This window comes from Diadema antillarum, unplaced genomic scaffold (assembly GCF_040938485.1).
Source record: "Diadema antillarum isolate AM-2024a unplaced genomic scaffold, OU_Dant_1.0 scf00000070, whole genome shotgun sequence".
In the NCBI taxonomy this organism is placed as follows: Eukaryota; Metazoa; Echinodermata; class Echinoidea; order Diadematoida; family Diadematidae; genus Diadema; species Diadema antillarum.
In genome coordinates this window covers 1,373,077-1,397,770 of record NW_027270959.1, presented here as the reverse complement: position 1 = coordinate 1,397,770, position 24,694 = coordinate 1,373,077, and the positions used below count along the sequence as shown (strand labels likewise).

Genomic DNA, 24,694 nt, shown 5'->3' with positions numbered 1-24,694 from the left:
TGATTTCTGAGCCAATTCCATGTGGGAAAAAAAAGCTCGTGTTTGCTTCTCCACCTAGGACAAAGTAGGATGAGAATCGTCAAAGTCACCTCCCCCGCAAGGACGGCTTGTTTGAAGAGATAATGGGTCACTCCAATCCTAGCTTTGTGTTCCTTATTTACCATGTCGCGTTTAAAGATTTGCCGAAGATCTAACACTCAATCCAAAGACCCCATGGGGTCACGCGAACCAAAGGTAGAGTTTATTTAGAAGCGAAAGTCCTCAAACCCCCCTTGGTTTTTCTAATTCTCCAAAGAAAATTGTGTGTTCATATCCAATGTGGTTTATTTGCCGTCTTTGGCGGCGAACATTAGACTATAGCCATGCGGCTCGGCGGGGGTCCACTGTCCGTAAATATCGAGCTTTCCCTATTTTTAGTTTTTAAAATAAAGCTTTTCGAATAGCAGAATTCATGATCGACTGAGACTTCAGCAGGAGGTTTGACAAATATGGGCTGGATTTACAGTGACAGTTTATGTAACGCAAACGTTTCACACCATTAAATATTGGCATACACCATCTGACATATAAAGATAATGACGTAATAAGTATAGACTTTCTCTTTATCATGACAATGAAGAATTTTACTGCCACAGTGGTATTAGTGAATAGGTCTTTGGGTTCGAATCCCAATGTGTGTATTCTTTTACAAGATGTCGACCACGCTCCTTGTTTCTATGACCCAGTGTATACGCGGAAACCTGTAATGGCGAGTTCATAACGGTGGTAGGGCCTCCCTGGGAGATGCTTACACGCTGACGAGAGAAACCTGTATGAATAAGAATTCATCGTTGCATTACAACCCATGTAGTATTGCAAGTTTTCTGATGCAGGGTACAGTAGAAAGAAAACAGAAATAAAGCCAACCTCAATATCAACATGATGTTGTCAAAAACATTGGAGGAACTGACTTCTTATTTGGGTAGTGTTCTCGTTTCAAAGGCGTCGCTATTGGCAGATAGAGAGCGATGTCTCGAAATGTTTTTATGATATTCAAAGAGAACTTCCATAGTCTGTCATGTTCAAGTTGCTCTAGCACGTAAGATATCAAAATTAGATGAACAGAAGGTTATACGTTTTATCAACATCGGAAGAAACAGAACCTCCAAAGAGAATACTCGGGATAAGTTCCACGGTCCTGATGGTATGTGAAGTAGCGTCAAAGAAACAAGTCAAGTATATAGCAGCTGAATGAGATCGAAATTGTCTATATTTAATGCATTGCATTGTTGATCTTCCAACAAGCAATGACACCACATGCGTCTCATTTACATTCTTGGCAATCATGCACAATCATGAAGGGAAAGACCATTTACGTGATGCTAGTCTAGCACGCCACGAATTTTTAGCCATAAAAATTGCATTCTTTGATTGTCTGGTCAATAGATGGCGCAATTGAACAGATCTGCTCAGTGCCGTCCAGTAACGGCACTGGATGTGCTGGCTGTGGCCGGTGTGGTACTCAGTAGTTGTAAAGACTGACGTTGCATTGTAGTCTGGACAGCACTTGGCATGTAGTCCAAGTGTTAGCAATGCTTGAAACGTAATTCATATCTACCACTGCTACAGCTGCTACTGCTTCTACCACAACTACTCCTTCAACTACCAGTAATACTACTTCTCATGTTACAGCTACTGCTGCGTACTGTCGCTACTCCTATTCTACTACGCTTTCCCTTTCTCTTTCCCTTTCCCTTTTCTTTTTATTCTCTTAGTCGTTGTTCTTCATTTGTTTTGCCGTTGTCTTTGTTACTTGCGAATATAATCACTGAGCTTAACAATACAAGGTTTGTCACACTTTCAAATGATTAATATTTTGATTTGCCATTCACAATGAATGAGGTAACCCCTCTGAATCTTTTTCTCTTTCAAGCACAGTGGAAGAATAATCGTGTCAAATTTTTAACATGACTGTGTACTACTTTTTACAGAGTTTATCTGTGTGCATGTGTTTATTTGTGTATACAATGCATTACACCCCAATAAAATAAAACAATGTTTCTGATGATTACTGTACGCCAGTTTATTTTTGGTAATCTAACAATGATAATAACCCGAAAAGCAATCCCATCTTTCTTTCTGCCGCAGCCCAACAATGTACAATTCTGCCGCGACAACCGCGAGTGTCGGTGGCGGTCACCTGCCCGTAGGTTCTGCCTGGGTGGAGAGTGCGAGCGGTGGTACCAGCTAACTCCCTGCATCAGCGACGATGATTGTACATCATACAGGAACGGCCGCTATCGTGTTTGTCGCAACATGTACTGCAGGAAGAGCAAATACTGTGAGTGCATTAAAGGCATAAGTTACTATTTTGCAGATGAAACAAAAACACAGCTTTAGTGCTTCAAAATAGTTCTAAAATGTGAGTTAGGAATAGAAACAAGCGTTGTAAAAATTTAAATCAGTATGATTAACTGAATGTTAAAGGGGATGGCTGGTAACTGATCAGTGGGAATCAGTGGGAATGCTGGAGGATGATTGTTCCAATCCTTGTGGGATTCATTTAAGAGTACATTATATATCTATTGTTGTGTGAAAATTATTTGCTTCAGAATGGTCTCATATTCAAGGAATGTGCAGTTTAATGTTTCCAAGTTAGCATGCCTGGTCAGTGACGGGGCATTAATCTGCACATTACTTGAATATGAGACCGTTCTGAAGCAAATAATTTTCACACAACAGTAGATATATAATGTCCTCTTAAATGAATCCCACAAGGATAATTGGAACAATCATCCCTCAGCATTCCCACTGATTCCCACTGATTGGTTACTAGCCATCCCCTTTAAAGGGATACTACAGTATTGGTGGAGATGAGAATTGGGCTTTTAACTTTTTGCGAGATACCAAGAAAACACTTATGATATAGTACAGAGCATACCATTTTAAGAGGAATTCAGAATTTATTTGATGAAAATCGGGTTTGGAATGACTGAAACATTCAAAAACAAAGTAAAACAAAGCGATCGTAATAAAGTGTGGGTCCCACACTTTATTAGAATCGCTCTTTTTTGGATATCTCAGCCATTTCAAAACCAATTTTCATCAAATAAACGTTGAATTCCTTATAGAATTACATGCTCTTTCATATTTCATAAGAGGTTTCTCATTATATCACCGAAAAATGTTAGAAACCTGAAATTAGGTCTCAACCAAAAATGTACGATCCCTTTAAGTATCAAATATACAAAATGTGAACAATAGTTATTATAAAAGTGTTTCCAAACAACCGTCTACAGTCATGGTTTAGTAAGAAAAAGAGTGATGTTTCCTTATCGTTTATAGGTTTTATTGCAGAATTTTTGCGCGGTAGGATGTTTTGTGATACGACTGATCTACACATCTATGCATCAACTGTGATATCTCAAACATTTTTTAAATCACTCCTCCTGATGGTAAACAATACCTTTAAGCTTCCAAACATCCAAAATCCATTAAAGTCTTTATTTATTCATCAGACAACAATAGATTCTAATAGCTTCATGAAAAAAAGAAAATGCAAAAACAGGTGGACACTATTAAAGAGCTTGTTTTTAAAGTAAGCTCATCATGAAATAGAGAAAGAAGCGAAATCGTTTCAATGATACTGCCCTCGTTACATAACAAGAAACATTTGTGAATATCCAATATTTTTAAAATTTGGCACATATCAATAATTATTATCTTTGGGGTTTTTTTCAGCAGCAGTTTATAGAAATAAATATATCGGTTTTCTTCATTTAAACTCTTTATATGTAGTCCTGTAAAGTTAAGTGACGAACGAAGACTGACTTGATTCGGAGATTGTGGCGTTTATTGTCCATTTATTATTTGTTCAGTGAGTAATGTTTATTTCGCTTTCTCCTTCTCGACCTTCTCTGTACAAAAGAGCACTGAATCTGACAATGGAAGGTAGATATGACGGAACAAGAAAAAGAAATGTGTTGTAATGACCTTTGACTCTTTCTTTTATTTTTTTTTCTCTCTCTCTCTCTCTTTTGTCTCATTTCGTTTTACAGATGGACGGTAACCAATGAATATGAAAGAATAAAGCGTTATCTTCGTACGCCTTCACGCGGGAACTCATTCACGAACTCGTTGCTTTCAGAGGATTAAAGAAAAAAAAGCGTTTCAACACTTCTACCTTGTATCATCAGCGACATCGTTGTATCTTCGCTGTAAATTCTATCGTCATCGTCATTTTCTATTTGAGGATTTACAACACAACAAAAGCCACAGCACTTTCCGTCTTTAATACAAGGAGGCTCTGTGTGTATCACACTATACGCAAACCTGACGTAGAGGGCGCCTTCGCGAAGGAATATTGGATGCCTTATCACACTAAGCAATCTCACCTTTCGAGAATACCAGCCGCTTTCTTCTTCCGCAGTTGTCTCACCGTGCTCGTGTTCACTATCGCCACTGTGTTCACCCCCAACCCAGCCATGACGTCGTCATCATTTAGGATGACGCATTTATCTTTGAGGATGACGTCATAATGAAGGACACGGTCGAAGACTTGTTTGTGTTCATCACAGCTTCAATATTATGGTAATCTGTAAAAAACTTCTGGTCAAGTTCCAAAAATACCTTAAAACTGCAATGTATTATGTTACCGCCGTGTGATTTCTGTATATTCCAAAATCCTCTTGATAAGGTGATCTGTTTGTTGTTTGTTTGTTGTTGTTTTTTGTGGAAGGCAGATAAGAAAAAGATAAGAAAAGATAAGCAAAAATGGAACATAAGCGGCAAAATAATTGCGAAATACAATGTACCTAGATAGCGGAGATGCATGTTAGGTCGATGATGTCTACCAAAACACATGAACTTCCAAAATGGTGCATGGTGCATGGTAATCTATAAACAAGAACAGCGAGCAAACCCACTCAAACCTTTAATATTCTCATCCCTTTTAATACTAGAAATGCATGTGTCTCAACGGTTAAGTGCAACCAGCGTAGCTTGCATTGTAATAATCCATCCTGCGTCCTCTTCCCCGTGTGATTTAGATATAAATTTGGGAGGCCAGTAGTTTTGACGTCATTCTTTATACCCCTTGTCAAAACATGTCTGCTCAATCAAACTGAAATGTAGTAACCTGCTAGAAAAACGATCAAGTTTTAAACTCTCTTGCGCATATATTATTTATATTCTGATGAACTACTCTATAATTTTTATAGTAAATATGAAGGGTTTGTGTGCAAAAACCGATAAGTCCATTTTTGAAGATTTTGAAGTACGATCTCTGTCATAAAGTACAAAATAATACCTTTTAGATGATATATTGGTCACTACATATAAAAGTATATTTTTGAAGTTATGGTCAAAAGAAGTAATTTTTTTTTTATTATTCTCTTTATTTTTCTTAAAATTTAATGGCAAATATCTCCATTTGGCAAATATGGACTTATCGGTTTTTGAAAACAAACTCTTCATATTATACGGCGAATAATAAGCAGCATGAGAGCTGTGTTTGTATTCAACTAAAGCGTTTGTACCATTGAGGAATCATCAATATCATTCAATGTGTATATATATATAATTACTTCAGTATGTAAGTGTGGTATTTACGTCGATAGAATGGGAGTAATGCTCCCTTTGAGTGTAGTACGTTACGTATATCTCTCAGAGCAGTAACCATTGGTAATAGGTGAATACATGCGTATCGCCATCTTGTTACGACAGCTGAAACTGTCATAACACTACCAAAGCTGACAAATCAAGTTTATATCTCCTCATTCCAGATGATGAGACCAAATGAATATTTTGGGACAAGTAATCTTCTTTGAACAGCACAGAGGAATTTTACTGATAAAAAAGCAGGAATGATATCTTCTCGTTTTTGTTTTTGTTTTTGTTTTTGTTTTTGGCAAAAGTGTTAAACACAAAAGTACAAAAGCGCCCTCTTATGGCGATCATAAATGTTGAAATCCCATGGCACTCGGGCTTGCGAGTGACTAGGGACAACAATGTTCCTCCGCAATTTTATTTGTGTCGAAAACAGAGTCATATATTGCACAATGAAGGGCTTTGCTTTACCACGTTATCAACAAACTAACTTGTTAATTTATTGTTCTCAAGTTGAGGCTTGTGACATACCAGAGTAGAATTGTTTATGTTCTTGCTTGTTGATTTTTGATTGCTTAATCAAAGTCGTGAGTGATGTTATGAATATGCAAGATTATTATAGTAATCCTAATTTCCATTTCCATTCGTTAAATAGACAATTCAACAAAGAAATAGAGGGAGCAATTCGTCTATTAAGCTGACATTTCAAAACACAATGAATAAATTCTATTCGGTTTGAGTATTGGAGTCGATCCCTATACAATATATAGCTACACTTTCCACAGCTTGGCAGAATCATTTCTTAATCGAAGAGATGCAGCAAATCAATATGATGCCATTTGAGTCATAAATAAAAATCATCTATTATTTTCCATGAGGTATTGTAACGCTGATTTATGTTTTAAGAAAAATGAAGGTATACAAATAAATTCCAGATCTTTCCTATTTTTCGTCCGATTTGATAAGACATGCACACTTCCATTTCTTTCATTTTGCCAGATTTATCTAACCCTTTCTGCGCCAAAAAGTCCAATGTGTACAAATTTCACACACACCATATGGACAACGAATTAATGTGACACGGAGAGGATTAATTCAAATTCAGTCTAATCATAGACTGGATATGAATCTTAATTTAGTCGCAGCCATATTGGCTGAGATATATCACGTGTTACCCAAAGATTATTTACACGGTGACCAAACAAGCGTTTCGAAATTGTAGCACATATCAGGCTTCAAGCTTTACAGAGAACAGTATTCGACAGACGCCAGGTACAATATGTAAGTGTCCTCGGAACACCATGCAGGAAGCACATTGTATAGGGTTTAATTACTCCAATTGTAAATATCTATGTAATGATTTAGAAATTAAAGTGAAGTTATACAGATTCAAATAACATGAGCATTTTTGTAGTCAATTTATATTCCTTGAGTCTTATAAAGTAATGTAGCATACATATCACTATATTGATATATATGACATTATATATCCATAATTATGTATATATATACAATATATATATATACATAATCTATATATATATATATATATTCATATATATATTCATATATATATATATATATTCATATATATATATATATTCATATATATATATATATATATATATATATATGTACTGCTATCAACGTCTATGTGAGGGTGTATTCAAAATTAATGATTTAAAGAATGACGTAAACTAAAGAAAAAAGGGTTAGTCGGAGAGAAGCTTTGCTGCCGGGTTTGCTGTTGTTCATGAAAAGAATATTCAAATCTAGGTGAAAAAGGTTGAGAGAGAGAGAGAGAGAGAGAGAGAGTGAGAGAGAGAGAGATACATGGATGGAAGATGATAGTGTATCACGCAGAAGGCAAGCTAGTACAATGCAGACAGTCATCAAATGGTTACCAGAGATCTAAACTTAAAATTAGTATAGGCATTTTTCTAATGATATGGCCCACTTTTGAATAATAACTGGCTCGGCCTTGACGGGTTTGAGTCATATTAGAAGTCGTTGCTAGAGTCAGAAACGTGATTGCCCGGACCCATGACAGGTGTAATGAGATCTTGTCAAGCTCCAATGCCTCCTGAAATGAATGTCAATTTTAGAAATGTCTCTCTTGTGCGTGTTTTTCCCCTCTTTTCAAAGGTCTGGAGTCACTGACTGAAATAGCGCACGATTGAAGAGCGTGAAGCGTGGGATGAATAAAATACATGAATACAATTATGCATTCTTATAAAATATAGCGACAAGTAGAACAAGGACGGTTGTTGTCAGTAACCAGCTGATTAATTGTGAGCACTGGGACATTCCGTTGACTTCTGTCACATTATTAGATCAATCAGAAACATCCTATCAAAGAGCAGGTTGCCGAATGGAATAAGGGAGTAATATTAAACTTGTATACAGATCAGAAGGTACCCTTGAACAATTTTGCCAATATTTTTCCCACGCGAGTTACATATATTATAGTCCATAGTCGAAATCATTAAAGTTTTGGTTTTTTTTTTTTCATTGCTAAATAATTTGAGAACATTGAATAAACAACGGACACACATACGTTATTATGTCATCCGACATCTCAATGAGAAACATGCAGCAGAATTTTGTCAAAAAAGCAAAAACAAAACACAATATATATAGAATGTCAAGAAAACAAAACATCGCAGGATCGAGTCTTACAGCGAAATCTCAGGAAAATGCGAAGAATAGGACAAAGTAAGAAATATAGGTTTATAAAGAAAACTTACTTAATCACCACCAACAACAAAATCAGCATTAACTACAAACAATACTTTACTCACACTTCTTGAACTCAATTTCTGGAAAGCGAATACAATTTTGTATGATACATATATATACATATATTTATATAACGCCTGGAGAGATCCTTGTTGTTTGATTGGTTGTTTGACATTGATCATTCGGCTCATTTCACTATGACATCATCATCCGTGCAATTGTGGCTCCATTTACCGTGCAATTTTGGATCCATACGATTTGGTCCATTGCACGCTCGCTAAGAGCCCGGCACATACGCGTGTAAAACGCTTGCGTTTGCATGCAGTGTGTGTATGCGACATTAGACAGTGCGCTAGCGTAAAGCGCTCAGTGAGCACTCTCGCGATCTTTATAGATTCTCTCTTTGTTTCTAAATTAATAAAACATCAAATGACAAGGATCTATTTTAGGCGTTATATAAAACAAATAATAAATGTTTTTCATTCGTGCGATGGACAGAATATTTCATGAGGTGAAAGATGAAATGTTTGATCCATTCAACTCGGCTGCGCCTCGTTGAATGGATCATTTCATCTTTCACCTCATGAAATATTCTGTCCATTGCACTCATAAACATTCATTATTTGTATATTATATATATATATATATATATATATATATATATATATGTATAGTTGTGACGGAAGAATGGCTGCAGTATATGTTCACTTTAATTCTCCCAAGCTTTCGACCTAGTTACAGGTCGTTTTCAAGGGCTTGCTTAAGGCGTTGGGGGTGTACCTGGTGTGTGCGGGGTGTGTGGTATATATACATATAAATTAAAAAAGATATATATATATTGTATATATACATATATATATATATATATATATATATATATATATATATCGGTGTGAAGCGGTAACAAGTATTTGAACTTTACCGATAATTTGATTAAAAGCAATAGAATATTTGTTCACGCGGACACAGCACCTGTCTGTTCAGGGTCAAAGAGTTAAGAAAGAGTGCGATAAATAAGTAGGGCCTACAGTCATGCAGTAGTAGAGAGAATAGGAAATTCAAAGAACGTCTGCAGAAAATCTGAAAGCGCAAATACGAAAATATATAGATGCACATAAATTGTTACAATCTAGCTGTTTCTGCTTTTGTTTGTGCCGTTCAAAAAAGAATCCGACGGCCCGAAAAAAAAGTATATGAAACTTGATTATTTAAACATCTGTGAAAGGAGATGAACAAGTAGCCACCAAAGGGCTAAATCTGATAGCTTCTATGTAACCCATGGATTCTGCCGTCTTCAGTAGCAAACACTGTCATTTCGAATGAGTTGTTGCACAAGACATAAGTCGTTTCTCAACTGAGAAATAGTTAAATGTTGATAATTGTTGTTTGTTTGTTTGTTCATTTTCCATCTGAGAAGATGGCTGGATAGCCCATATTCAGCTACGTTAAGCTGGTCTTCCATGGGGTCCAGTTGGATTTGAGGTGGGACCACTTCACCGGGTTAAACACCCTGCTCTTTACGATGAATTAATGAAGTGGGATCTTTTACGAGCACGAGTTGTTACTCTCTCATACACTGGACCTCCATTTTATGTCCTATCCGAGGGACAGAGTGTTTTGCCTCTTGCTAGAGGGGACGGTATGCTTACACACAACATTGCTCAGTCCAGACTCGGGTTCGAACCCGGGCCGCGTGATCGTGAGGCAGACGCGCTACCGACTGAGCCAACTCACCGCCCTGTTGATAATTGTGATGTTGATTGGTTTCACAGCAACTATTAAATGAAAGAAAAAATGGGGACGACAATTTCTCTCAGATCCATTCTTCATGTGACATCTGCAACGCGCAACGCGTGTAATGAAATGTGTCGAATCAGGTGCGGTGCAGTGTGATGAGGTGTACAAAAAGGTGAGAATTCTTTCACATACTTTTCGCCAACTTGCGTTCGCTTCATCTAATGATCACGTCAAAAGTAATTTGAGGCAGAAATGTGGAGGTAAAGGTCAGGATACCAAAATTAAAACCTTTAAACCTTGGGGATAACGGCACAACGGAACTTCCATTTTCTGCGGATGCTAGCTTTCGAAGTAACGGCCTTTGCTGTTGGCTTCTGGGGTGGCATTTCGAGCTAGCCTAACCAACCATAAACCAAAGAGCCCGGAAGAAATCAGGACAGCCTAAGCTTTATAATTGATTTTAGCGATGAAGAGGCGTTGCTCTATCACCTTGTCGCACTTTTCCAACTCGAAGAGAGGTGTTAATTTGGTGACATGTTACGAGAGATAAGAAAAATTGGACAGGTCGAAGCTGCAAAAACCTCATAGAATGTTTTTCTCTTCTTCTTCATCTTCTTCTCTTTTTTTTTTTAGTACTGCGAAAATTAAAACGCACCAAACACACAAAATGGGTGCGCGCGCATCAATAGCGTACGTGTAACATCGTCATAGAGTGGTTATTAAAACGTACTGTAGGAGAGGGTGAAAGTAGAGTGATGTGGGGGAAAGTAGATAAATGTTGGCAATTCGGAAGCCAGTTTGCCCTCAACGTCGTGCAGGGACCACAAGGTGTGCATTCTGCAGCCTTGAACACTGAACAACTGTATCGACACCCGGCGTACCAAATGATCTTTGCGGTGTTGGTTGAAGCGAGGGTGAGTGACGCTGGCTTGTCCGACCGCGCAGCAGCCGATCGCATCCATGACTCTGGCGGGGATACTGGAGAAGTGAGGACAAGTTTCATGCACTGCCCCTCCACCATCTAGCCGTACAATCATCCGTGTCCACTTTTGTGCAGGTAAGTAACATAATCATGTTAGTATATTTTCAGATGTTGCACTTATGGATTTGAAGTTTGAAGCAAAGCTTGATATCTTTGTGTTGGCAGTATGACTTCTTACAAGACTCTCGAGTTTGCTCAATACAAATCATGTTTTACCATGGATAATACCTCCCATGCATCGTATATCCTCGACTTCTTTTTTTTTGGGGGGGGGGTGAGGAGGTGAGGTGGAAGACTGGTTTTCAGTAATTTTGATTACATTTCCAAAGATCTTACACTCAAATTTCAAGTAATGTTTTTCTGATCAATAGGAAAAAATTTGTCTGGCAAGTAAAAGCTCATCATAATAGGCATAAAACAATGGGCAACTTGGATGAGACAATATGGCATGCAGTGAGATTTCATGGACTTCTCTTCTTTTTTGATAGAAGTATTATGGAAGACAACACGTCATTTCAATTCAATTCAATTCAATTCAAAGGTTTTATTTTCACTTCTTTCAACAGATTGTACAAAAAGTATAAATTGGACATGCGTTTGAAGGAATGATACATAGATAGCAAAAAATAACATTTGTCAGTAGTCATTACAAAATGAGGCATTTTTCATACAAACATATTTATACATTCTGCGAAAAAAAGTGGAGATACCCACTCAAAAGACTATGCTTGTACAATGTGGGCACCTCACAGGAGAGAAAAAATAGGAAGAAATAGAAAGAAATAGAATTTTTTTTCGAAAGTTTGCCGTAAGAATATAATTATTAAGTCTGGTTTTGAAGCTGGTGTTGAAAAAAAAAAGAGGAGTAACTGATGATTATGAGAAACTGATTGCACATGATTTGTTATTGCATAACCAAGACAGCTGTTTTGAAGTATTTTTAAAAAGGACAAAGATGTTGATTAATCTCTAATGAAATTGGTCCAACTTTTCCGTGATTAGGATTCCCTTATAAATCCTTTTCCTTTTATGTTTCTATAGCTACACCTCAAAGCTTTAAAAACTACATTCATGTCAGCGTTTATGTTCAGTAGGTTAAAGTGGAGCCATGCAGGGTAGCGAAATCTAATCCGTAGTCAACTCTGTTTTAACAGCGGCTTCCCCCATAGGTCTGGGCAAAATTCCCCAGGCAATTGGGGATGCAACTTTGACTTGCATCTTTAGTTTGCCTATCTGAGCACAATAGGAAAGAAGACGAAGTTATGAGCCCAGGTAGTCAATTTTCTCTTTAAAGACATTGTTTGTCATTCGCAGATGAAACAAAAACCCAGCTTTAGTGCTTTAAAACAGTTCTAAAATGTGCGTGAGTTTGGGATAGAAACAACCAGTGTAAAAAGTATAATCATTATCAAGTTTTGTTAAATATACAAAAGGTGAACAATAGTTATAGCAATATTGTTTCTACACTAAATCGTCTATAGTTATGGTTTAGTGAGAAAAATAGTGACATTTCCTTATACTTAAGGCTTTATTGCAAAATTCTTATATGGTAGGATGTTTTATGATACAACTGACCTACACATATGCATCAAATGAGATGACTCGAACATTTTTAAATCACTGCTCCCAATGGTAAACAGTATCTTTAAAGTTGAAAAGATATTATTAAGGAAAGCGACAAGGACAATGATCTAAAATTACCCTTGCATTTATTCTGCAGATACATCGCATGCGAGATACAGGGTCTGTGTTTATGTGTTGACGTTGATGTCAATTATCTGTCTTAGGGGGTGTTGCAAGAAAGTTGCAATTAATCGCCACTCGACTTTCTTGCAACACCCCCTAAGGGTCAGAATTTTCCACGTTTGATACTGCATAGAATTCAACGATGAAATAGCTGCTGAAATAGACCTTCAGCAGCCTATCAAATACAGTTAAAGGAGTTATCATGACCGGGTCATCAGTATTCTAGTTGTAGTGTTTGATAAAGAAACATTGAAATTTCGTGGTGGTGGGGTAGAAAGGTGTGATCCTGTTGAGAAGAGAATGTAACAGACAGATAAACAGGTCAATACTTCAGCTCGTGATTAGATGGTTTCCAGAAAGGGAAAAAAGCAACGAGAGAGCAAGAAAAGGGAAAGGGAGAGTGGGAATATAGCTGAAGTGCATTAATTAGATGTGGCAGATTTCCCTTTTTAATGAGATCTCGTTTGAAAACAATTGTAAACGTTTAGTAACAGGTGTTTCCCTCATAATGAGATACCAAGGGATGATTAAGTGTTCTGTTGAATCTATGTCTATGGCTAAAGACATATGCACACACAAATCACACCCACCACACACACAATTTATCTAGAACCATTTTCAGTGTATTCATATCTACAGTCTTTAAAAACAAAACAAGAACAGAAGTTAAATCTGCATTCACATCAAAATTGAAAAATGTAAAACAATAAAAGAGAAATAAAATCGGCATTCACACCTGATAACCATTACATTTTGAAAACGTTAGGATGTTCATATAAAATTGTAAATTGTTTGACGTTATATAGAAACGTATATCATAAGGACAAAGTAAACAATACGTGTATAAAAAGATTTCATACACACGGTAAAATATTCAAAAGAAATCACTTAAATTATACTACACTTTTACTACTACCCTCTCGCTTCTACATAGAACTTCATACCACCCCCTTCTCTTTAATGTCGCCTCCTTTTAAACGTTGGCAAGCTTTAGATCTCATACGCTTATGCTGACGCTCCTTTTCTGAGTTGGACAATAGAACAGCTGTCTCGACGTGCATGTGTGCTGAACAACATTTTTTTTTTTTAAAGCTTGCTATACAATATAGGTTTTCCCATTCATTTTCAAACTTTTTTTTATTTAATTTCAGAAATTTTTACTTCAATTTCGCCGCGGGATGTCGGGAATAGGCCAATCTTACTATCAAATTCGTCTTTCGTCGTTCATTTTCAAAGAAAGTCCATTCAATACAAATAATTAGTCATTGGCATACATTTTTGTCATTTACATTTCAAATTCGTCAGTCTCACTCGCAGCACTCAAAACAGCAGGATCGATTTCGTCTTTTGTCAATCATTTTCGTTAAATTTTCATTCATATTCGTCTCATATCTCTATCCGGTGTGATTTCCCATTCATTCATTTTTTTTTCTGTAACCGTTCGCATTTTGCATTCAGGAGTTAACAAACACACAAGTGCCCCCCCCCCCCCCACACACACACAGAACCACAGATACAGACACACACACAAGCAGTCCGAGTACACACTGATACAAACAGACGTACCGTCTCGCATACGAAAACACTGACACTAATTTAAATGAAAAATTCATGAAATTCTGTGAACAAACATTCTGCGATCCGTCAGCGGAAGGGATGAATTTGAATGACAATTGACGATTTTCAATGCTATGTCTTCGAAAATGTTTGACGAAAAACGAATTACAATGACAATTGTCGAAATTGAAGTTAGTATTTGCGTTCCACGTGCTTCTCGGGACGAAATTGAATAATAAATCTTTGAAATTGAATGACCAAAGTGCGAAAATGGATGGGAAAACCTATATTAATCGACCAAGTAATACATGCCTTCATACACACAGACGATTTCCCCCATCCACTCACGTTCTCGTACACATTCAAATCATGTCCTTCATAGTCACACACATACACACACAAGGACACATATAGCTCTCTGTTGTCTAGAAAAGGTACCTCTGGCAAATATAAAGAAAACATGATAAATAAATATTGAATTGACGACTGCAATCCGATGTTAAAGTGCAGGACCACCCGCTTCCAAACAAGGCCAGTGACAGTCGCTTCAGCAAGCAACCGGTCTTCTTTTAATGAGTAAAGAACGAAATAAACAAGGAAATCTGTGCGATGACGGCATAAAGTGACCTCAATATATCTGTCCATTTAAATCACCCTTTTCGTAGCTTCCATTTAACTCTCGTATCACGCATACACACACACACACACACACACACATACACATACACACACGGTTCACCCTGCTCTCGGCGATCATTTATCCCTTCAGTACCGGGATGAAAGTGAACAGAAATAACCTAATTATTGATTAGCACCTGAATGATCACTTCGTTCACATCTAACACTGACAGCTACAAGAGTATATTCAAGGCCAATGTTTGAGGAGACAAACTATTAATTTTTCAAGTGTGTCTTTCGTTCTGTCAAGATAAGAAATAATTAACGACGCGCCAATTAGTCAAATTAGAGGAAATATCTTGTTATGATGATTAGGTCAGATCGGGAATAAATTCATTTGCAGTAACAACTCTCCGACGACAGATGCCAGTGGCCTGACTGGAGATTTTGTTTGCGTGCGTTTAAGATGCCTATTCCAAAGCTCAAGAAAAATAATTTGTCTCTTCCTTGCCTAACAATTAGCCACGCCATATAACATTTTGATTTAAAAAAAAATGTCAACTAATAATTTGTAAGAATAGTCCTCCAAGGCGACAATCGCACAAGATGGTCAATTTTTCCCAATGATTTGCTTGTTTAAAAGAGATGCACAGGTCATCTGCATTTGGATAATATATTTCGATACATGAAATCCTGTTTAAATGTATCTTATCATGCTATATCAGTCAAGGCAATTGCTAGACTTCGAAATTTTGAGATTTGAATAGAAATGAAAGTACATGCATAAGGTTTTATTGCAAGGTTTAAAGGTACAGTTTACCATTCGGAGCAATGAATTTAAAGATGTTCGAGTTATCAAATTTGATGTATATGTGAAGGTCAGTTGTATCACAAAACATTCCACCATTTGAAAATTTCGCAATAAAACCGCAAATTTAAGGAGATATCACTATTTTTGCTCAATAAACCATAACTGTATACGGTTTATTCTATTTTGTATATCTACCAATACTTACCATTGATTATGCTGATCAACATTTTTGTATTGGTTGATTCTATCCCTAACTCTTAGAACTATTTTGGAGCACTAAAGCTGCGGGGTTTTATTTCATCTTCGAAATGGTAAATAATGACTTTAAGACGGTAGGACGGTACGCCTAAACATCACATGTCACACGCCTGCACCGTCATAGATAGTATAATCTTTATAACACATTCGGTCAATACCTGTTTGAACTATCATCGCTAATTGCAATAATGGTAAGGACAGAGGCCTTGTATTCCCGTCTAATTCCGACCCTCAATTTAATGTGAATGACTGAGCATGAGTGCTAATCGATCGTCTGACAGGGAGAAACGGGCAAGCGCATGAAGGAAGAGCGATTAAACTACGTGGAGGTAAACATTGTCTTTCGCAGTCAATATCATAACGAGAACGCCAAGGAGAGGGAGGGGGGGGGGGGTAAGAGAGGGGTGAGGGACGTAGATTAAAGCCAGAGATGTACTGAATGAAGTCAGATACCAGACGGCAATGTGTTATACGTTAATTGATTTAACAGTCACAAAATAATATGCATGAATAACTATGATAATATAGATAATTAAATCAAATTAGAAACATGAGGGAAAAAACGACACCAACAACACTGTGGTCTTCTTCAAAGACCGTCTTCAATATTGTCAAAACTGGAATTTTGTTTGTCATGTATATCAAAGATTATCATTTTTCGTATAAGTTTACTAAAATGTTGTGCAGTAAAGTGTAGACAGGTGACTTTCAAGCTCCAGATATGGAAGACCACACCATACTCCCTAAGCAAGCTCCAATAAACTTTCTATTACAAATTTCGTCTGGTCTTCAGGTGGAGTTTCTTCCGTCAATTTTTTCGTGTAATGAAATAAAATTTGCTACAATCAAATAATCAGGACCAAAGCTTTCGCAATAATTGCATCGGGCAAGTAGAGTATTCGGCCACCGATCTAGCAGTATAGGAGTCAATAGCACACAAATGAAATGAAACGGTACGGCAAGTTGATAATATATATCAAGGCCGTCCAAGATTCCCAAATTCGCGCTGCCACTATTTAATTGTTCCTTTATACAATTATAAATTCAAAGATTTTTTTTCACCTGTCCTTCTTTTTAACTCTTAGGTTGAGGATGTCTCAAGAAAGAGGGACAAAGGAAATCAAGCTAAACAAATATTACAAGAAATCTCTTTTCATAGTCAATTTCAGAGTGGCGAAATACCATTAGGGTTGCACTTCAAATTGAATTATCCGTGCGCTTTCTCTCCTATCTCTCCCTCGCTCTCCGTAATCAGTTTTGATTTCAATTCTATGTTGTCAATCAATGTAGGGCGGAATATCAAATTTATTCAATCACTGTCAAGGTTTATTGAGTCTCCTGTGTCCAAAAGTGAGTAAAAATGAGTAAATTGTTTATTCCTCTTCCGTCGCTCCTCGTACATTGCTGTCCACGGAGACATGATTACACATGGTTTTAGCCAAGAATATGGGTAAATATCATTTTTCTGTTGCTGCTGTCTGTATTGTATGTTTGAACCAACCCCCTCCCCCACGCATGGGATCCACAGAATAATCAGAATTGACTTTCTCCTCCCCTTTTTGGTCGTGGCATTAAATGTTCACGATTGATCTCAATATACATCTAATTATTTCGCAGGAATAGGTAAATGCCAGTACATGGACGTTGTAATGTCATGCACGTCATAAAGGAGCAACGGATCACCGCACGCGAAAAAGACTGGGGGAGGGGGGGCGGGGGGAGGGGCGGGGAGAAAATGTGAAAGAGAGGAAGACAGAGATTTGAGGCCCGAATTCACGAAGGTGGTACAAATGAAACCATGGTAAAACCATGGACAAAAACCATGAAGCGCCAAGTGTCGCACAGAATATTTCGTTACGAAATTGGTCATTTCGTCAAGAAAATGACCGTTTCGTTAACGAAATGTTCATTTAGTTACAAAATGTTGTCATTTCATTACAAAATAATCATTTCATCGACGAAATGACTGATTTCGTAACGAAATATCCCATGCGACACTTGGCGCTCCATGGTTTTTGTCCATGGTTTAAACCATGGTTTCATTTGTACCACCTTCGTGAATTCGGGCCGAGGAGAGTTTGGAATGGCTGAGCAATGCTTGAAGAGTGGAGGATTGGCGTGAAGAGAGAGAGAGAGAGAGAGAGGGAGAAGAGAAGGAAAATAATGTATTCAGGGTTAACTTTGGACAATGTTGGAGCTGCAGCAGAGACAGATAGTCTGACTTGGGTTCTTACTGATGGAGAATAATTAGGCCAGTACTTTTGTCTCAGATTCTTCGGATACTTACTATGTAATAAGCTATATCGCTATTGCAATGATATCATTGTGACTTTTTTGACCTGATATAAAATAGACAAAATGATTCTTGTTTGTCATCCAGGAAAACAGGATTTGGAAGCAAATTGTACGGCTGTCTCGTCCCCTGCCTTCCACTCCCCCGCTCCCCTCACCTCCCCCCTCCCCTCCCCCACCCCAAACCTCCCCGGAAAAAAAGGGGGGGGGGGTAACGGAAACACTAAAACACAAACGCAAACGCAAAACCAGAAGAAGTAAATGAAGTCTGAATTCAATTCAGAAAAATCAAAAGATTCATTCCCAAATTAAAGTAAAACCTCGTAAAGTCTATTCTTTTGATGTACAATATTGTCATAAACTGTCAACTTTAAAGCGAAGTATTCAATAACTTTTTATGAGTTCCTTCAAGTTTTTACTGACATCTCGCTTCAGTTTCGCTGATATTACGGCCTGGTTTTTAAAGTATACTAGAATAAACTGATCGCTTATAAGATTGAAATACAATTCTTCATGGCGTATTTAGTAAGATTGTTGTTTTACGTGTACTTTACGATGAGAAAGAAAGAAAATGTCATTCCTGCATTTTGAATGAATTAGAACAAAAACGACACTGTCTTCATTAATCTTCCTTATAAATAATGAATTGTATGGGTTTTTTTTTTAGACCACGTGCTGGCTATACATACGCCGAACAAGCATGGTAGGTGCAGCATAAATTGGGACAGATTTTACGAGGCAAATGCACGTATAGAATGCTTACATTAGAGCGGAAGGTCCTTTATCGAAAGCCATTTAGACGAGCGGTGGCATTCCTCTTAATTCCATGAATCAACATTGATGAGGAGGGTAAGAAGCTTCCGGTCAAACAAGATTGTCCCTCGCCCTGATGTCATGATCAATTTATTTCGTTTCTTCCCCCACAGATTAGTCCACGAAGATATTGACTGTATGAATAGTGGACTGATTCGATGCATGTGTTGCCGATTGAATACAAGTCTATAGCGTACCTTTCGGTGCAAACATCTCGAATTTCCGTGATCAATGGTGACCACATGTCTTTATTCTAGTAGATTTTAATGAGGATAACGCAGGGCCTATACCGATAAATGCCGTTAGTATTGAGACATTGTATGATAAATGTCAGCCCATAATTTCAATCTTATTCCATACTCATTATATAGTCCCTAATTATAGGAATAAAATGTATGATAAGGGAAGATGTGAGGGTAATTGATATCGCGTAAGGACGTCCTCTGTCATGTCTGCGACGAACTTATGGTTTCAACAAATGCTCCCCATTGGATTCGTGTGTTTATGAGTTTCGTTGTTTCTGCTTTATAATAGTGTGTGTGTGTGTGTGTGTGTGTGTGTGTGTTTTCTCCAAAATCAGTTATATCTGGCAGAGTTACACATTCTTCTCTTTGGTATCATGGATTGTGACTTGGGTTTAGATAAAGAGGTGCAAAAAAGGAAAATGATACCACATTATCAAAAGAACCAGCATTGTCTAGTAAATACTACAGTGATGAAGACTACTTTGGGTCACTATAAACGCCCAAGCTCCATCCGAATGATTCCAAGCTCCAACAAGGAATTATATAGTATTTCAAACTCTTATGATTGAACATTCACTGTATTCCCAAACAACGAAATCTGATGGGTTGAATAGTCCAATTTAACGCATACCTTAAACTTAAATTTTCGGCGGAAGAGTGGCAGCATCAAATTCATGTCCACTCCTGACTATAGCACACAACATAGCTTCAGTGTGTTTGTGCCTTAGTGAGTGCCCCACAATCCCACGTTCCTGATTTCATTACACGCTGTTTCCCTAAATCACATTTCCGTAATGTCAGCACGCGTCACAGAACATACGAATAGGACATAGCATTGAAGAAAAAAGAAAAAGAAAATCATTACTCTGTCCTGTGTCATTGCTTATCATTTGCTGACGTAAAAAAACCCCACATATTATAGGGCGAGCATCTGACTGATGTGCTGTCCACAGAAGGATTCGTCAAAACTATGATATTGAGTTAAACCTGTCAACAACGGCTGCTGAAGGGAAACAGGAAAACCTCTATATAGTGGCTATTTTTGCCTAATTTTATATGTCTCAAAAGTTTACTCGATTATGCATGTCTGTCTCTCATATTACAAGACTAATATTCTGTCGATGAAGATCATGTCATATATCAAATGATATTATCTACATTATTCATGTTGCAGAAGGAATGGCGACGAACACAACGGACTTTGAGGTTTGGCTCAGCAACGTCACGGTCTCCAATGACAATCCCCCGTCCTCCCCGCGATGCAAGTGGCCGGCTCCCCATCCCGTCTGGCCGGATGCCTTTGCCACGTGGGGTGCCTTGTGGACGGTCCACGTGGTGACTTTCACCATAGCGTTCGCCTCTCTGGCCACATTTTCCTGCGGGATGCTCTCAATGCTGGTATGGAGGCGATGCAAGAGCGGAGAGCGAGGCGAGCAGGTCACCTCGCAACGGCTGTCCAGTCTCCGAATCGCCCTCCATTCCCTAGTGTTCGTCGCAACGGGCGCAAGGACAATGTCCATCGGGATTGACCCATACGGGACGAGAAAGATCCTGGTGTGCCCATCTGGGGTCATTCTCTGGTCTCTAGGTTGGCCATCCCTGGTGTCCTCATTCAGCATCCTTCTCCTGTTGCTCCTTGAAACAACGCGACTGTCTCTAGCGCCCCCTCGTATACAGCGTCCGTCCGTCCTCTGCGCCATCATCAGCGTCAGTCTCGGTTACGTCATCTTCTCCGATTTCCTGGTAGCTTATAACAACTCTGCAAAGTACGCCATCACCGTCTGTCAGTTGCTGTTCATCCTCTGGGGCATCCTTCTTTTCGTCGGCTTCATGATGGTTTGGTGGAAAATCAAAAGCAACCTAATGGCGAGCAGCAGCGGGCAGACAACGACGTCCGACCAGCGAAACTCTGGTGACGACTCAAAGATGCGGCGGCTAAACACCATTATCTTCACCAGCGCTGCCATAGGTGCGTGTCTGACCACAGGCAATCTGTACTGGACCTCGTCGATTCTGGACAAGTCCTTCCGGCCATCAGCCCTCCGACCCTGGCCCTGGCTGGCCTTCAATACCTGTCAGAGGTTTCTGGAAGTTTCCATCAGTGCCATGATATTGGTGACTGTTTCAAAGAGCAGCAAGACTAACAAAGTGGAGGCAGCTGATAGGAGCGTCGGGATGACTACGAATCAAGTCGGGACAGCGTAGCGTCATCGCAAGAAGTCATGACCCTTGCAATAGTTTCCTTCCGGGGTCACACAAAAATTGTTTTAGAGCATGATCTCTCGCTCTTGCAATAAACATGTTTGGCACACGGCTGACTGTAATGAAACTGTTCTGAGCTACCGTCGTAATTTGTAATATTTGCATGCACCAGGAATCATCTCAACCCCAGTTAAAATCGAAGACAGACAAATTGATAAAGAGATAGATGAAATAGCAGTAAGTCTAACAGCTATGACAAGCAACATCACTGCACAATACTGCCGCTGTCGGCCATGTTTACAGTGCCGCGGTGAAGTGTCTAAATATAGTACGGCGAAGATCTTAATACATCTTGAGCACAGTATTAGAATAAGAACACCTGCTTGCATTAATGCCTTTATTTTGAGGGGTTACGTGAATGGCCTTGCTACATTATTATTTTGTCTTGTAATGTGCACGGAGTTGTTTTTTATTCATAGCACCGAATTTATGATAGCACTTTATGGCGATAAAAGATTTTTAATATCATGTATCCTTGGTGGTTTTGGTTTAGTTGCCTCCAGATACGGACTGCAGAGATAGCTCATAATTGAAATACATTTTTTTTTCACTTTGCATATTTTGTTTTTCTTTTCACTCACTTTTCACAGGCCTCCTCGGCAAGTTTACGTTAAGAGTGATGAATTCTAATCAGCTCTTCTGTTATATATTTTCTGAAAGTGGCAAGGAGTTCGACTTTCTCGTCATGACGGAACTAAGACAAACAAACAAACAAACAATCGTAGAATCGCAACTGATTGACAAATTGCCCTACATCGACGTAAATAAGCATCTCGACGGAAGACTTTCATGAATTTGAATAATCATAGAATCTTTGTGACGTATCATGTATATTAAGCGCCGAAGGAAGCGTCGTCGTGTTTTGTCTACATTTCGCTACAGCATATTACTTTGATGTTTTGCACAAAAAGACAGATGAATACGGAAAAACCTATATGTACATCTATCCATTTGTCTTTTTTTTTGTCATGGCAAACCTCTCCACAGGATAATCTGTAGGCTTTAATGGCCTAAATTCAAACTTAGAATACATTTCATTCATAAAGGCTCTTGTGATCCAACAAGTCAATTTGCACTTCAATACAATTGGACTCACATCTTCATTTGACAGAGCAGGTCTCATTAGGGAAATTATTTTTTAAAGAAACATCGATCAATTCATGGTCGCAGATATTTACATCGTCCAATAAACTGTATCGTCAGGTAATTAGAAATAACCGTGTTCATCTTCATCATCATTATCATTAAATGATCATCGCCATAACTTTCTTCTCCCCTCAAAGGAGCTTTTTTTTTCAGTTTATCGAGACAGCATATATACCTTTAAAAACAATGTAAGGGTTGATATGTGAGCTAAAAAGAATTTCGGGTGTTGTTGTTTTTTTTTTCCAGACTATACTTCATTTTCAATAATTCCATCAACTTCGTCACCTCGTGCCGGAAGTGCTTTTTATGATCTCATCGAAATTAACAAATATGAACGGTATAATACACAGAAGATAATGCTTCAGATATTAGACTGGCAATCAGTGAACCGGAGAATCCACTATCAATATTGTGTTTTTGTACATATAAAGTTGTCTATGGAGTGACCCCAACGTATTTTCAATCTTTAATAACAAAACGAAATCCCCTTTTTCAAACTAGATATGCAATTAGCTGTCCTCTAAATATTGATCTTCCTAAAACTGAATATTACAAGATATCTTTTCATTATCATCGATCTAAACTTTGGAACGACGTACCTGATTTCATTCGAAACGCTACCTCGGTTAGCTCATTCAAACGGCATTGCAAAATGTTTATTTTAATGATAGACTTTAGACATCATAGGAGTATGTAAGCATGGGTGTGTTTGTTTGTGTGTATGTGTGCTTGTGTATGGGTGTGTGCAGGCTCGGGTGGGTGCTGGTGTACTGGTGTGGAGGTGAAAGTGTGCTTGTGTGTGTGTGTGTGTGTGTGTGTGTGCATGTGTGTGTGAGTTTTTTCTTTACTATAGGTTTTCCCGGCCAATTTCGCACTTTTGTCAGTCCATTTGATAAAAGGTTCATTCAATTTAGCGAAAATCCTCGTCACTGCACATTCTGTCATTCAAAATTGCAAGTTGGTCGTTCAATTTAGCATTTCGATCAATGAAATTTGCACATGTGCCTTTCGAATTCGTAAAACGGGCATTCAAATTGGCACCTGCTCTTCCGTCATTCAAATTCGCCAGCACTGGCCGAAAGGGGTATTTCAGTCATTCAATTTCGCGTATGGGCAGTCAAATTCCAAACATGTTCATTCAAATTAACGTCATGTTATTTCTTTCTTGACAAGGTGATAACATTTAAACGCGTATTTCTATGTGACTTTTTGTTTCATCCACGCACTGTTAAGCAGTAAAAGTATCATATTTTTGACCCTTTATAACTCGAGTTTGTTGTTCTGTAACGCCCCCTTTCTTTCACACTTGTCATTTTAGGCCTACATGTACCAAAACTACAGATTAACTTCATCTTCTTACAGTCATGACAGCACAAGTTAGATACAGACGTATTCCTCAAGAAGACAGAAAAAGAATTATAGGAACATTTGATGATCATAACCATAACTTCCTAGAACTGGCCGACACACTCGGAATAAAGCGCTCAACGGCCAGATAAGTTGTGGCCACATGATGCACTTCGGACTGGAAGACTCACTAAGCACATTGAAGAAAAAAAAAGTGTTGCCACAATCTCTAAAACGAGTACGAAAATATGAAATGTAATGACGTTTGCAAAACAATAACTTTGTTGAAAGAACAAACTAAGGAAAGAACCAACGCATAAACATGCGTGCTAAATTGACTGCAAAAGATGTTAAATTGGATGCCCCAAAATGAATTTGAATGAACGAGTGCAGCATGTCCGTGATCACGTGACTTTATCATTCTAAATTGAATGAACGAATAACGAAATGGTGCTTGTTTTTCGAATTTCAATTGAAAAAGTCTTAATTAGAATGAGGAGAAAGGTAATTTGAATGCTCCAAAATGAATTTGAATGAAGAGATCATAAAATTGAA

General features: G+C 38.1%; 1 protein-coding gene across 1 annotated transcript; it reads left to right on the top strand.

Moving 5' to 3' along the window:
- Positions 1-20,563: 20,563 nt before the first annotated feature.
- On the top strand, positions 20,564-21,589 carry LOC139716818 (uncharacterized). The gene has a single exon (XM_071628350.1). It carries the CDS (start codon positions 20,564-20,566, stop codon positions 21,587-21,589), a length of 1,026 nt encoding a protein of 341 aa, XP_071484451.1.
- The last annotated feature ends 3,105 nt before the right edge of the window (positions 21,590-24,694 follow it).

What these genes read in the sequence shown, in the direction of transcription:
- LOC139716818 (XM_071628350.1), top strand. Translation starts at nt 20,564, where the DNA reads ATGGCGACGAACACAACGGACTTTGAGGTTTGGCTCAGCAACGTCACG.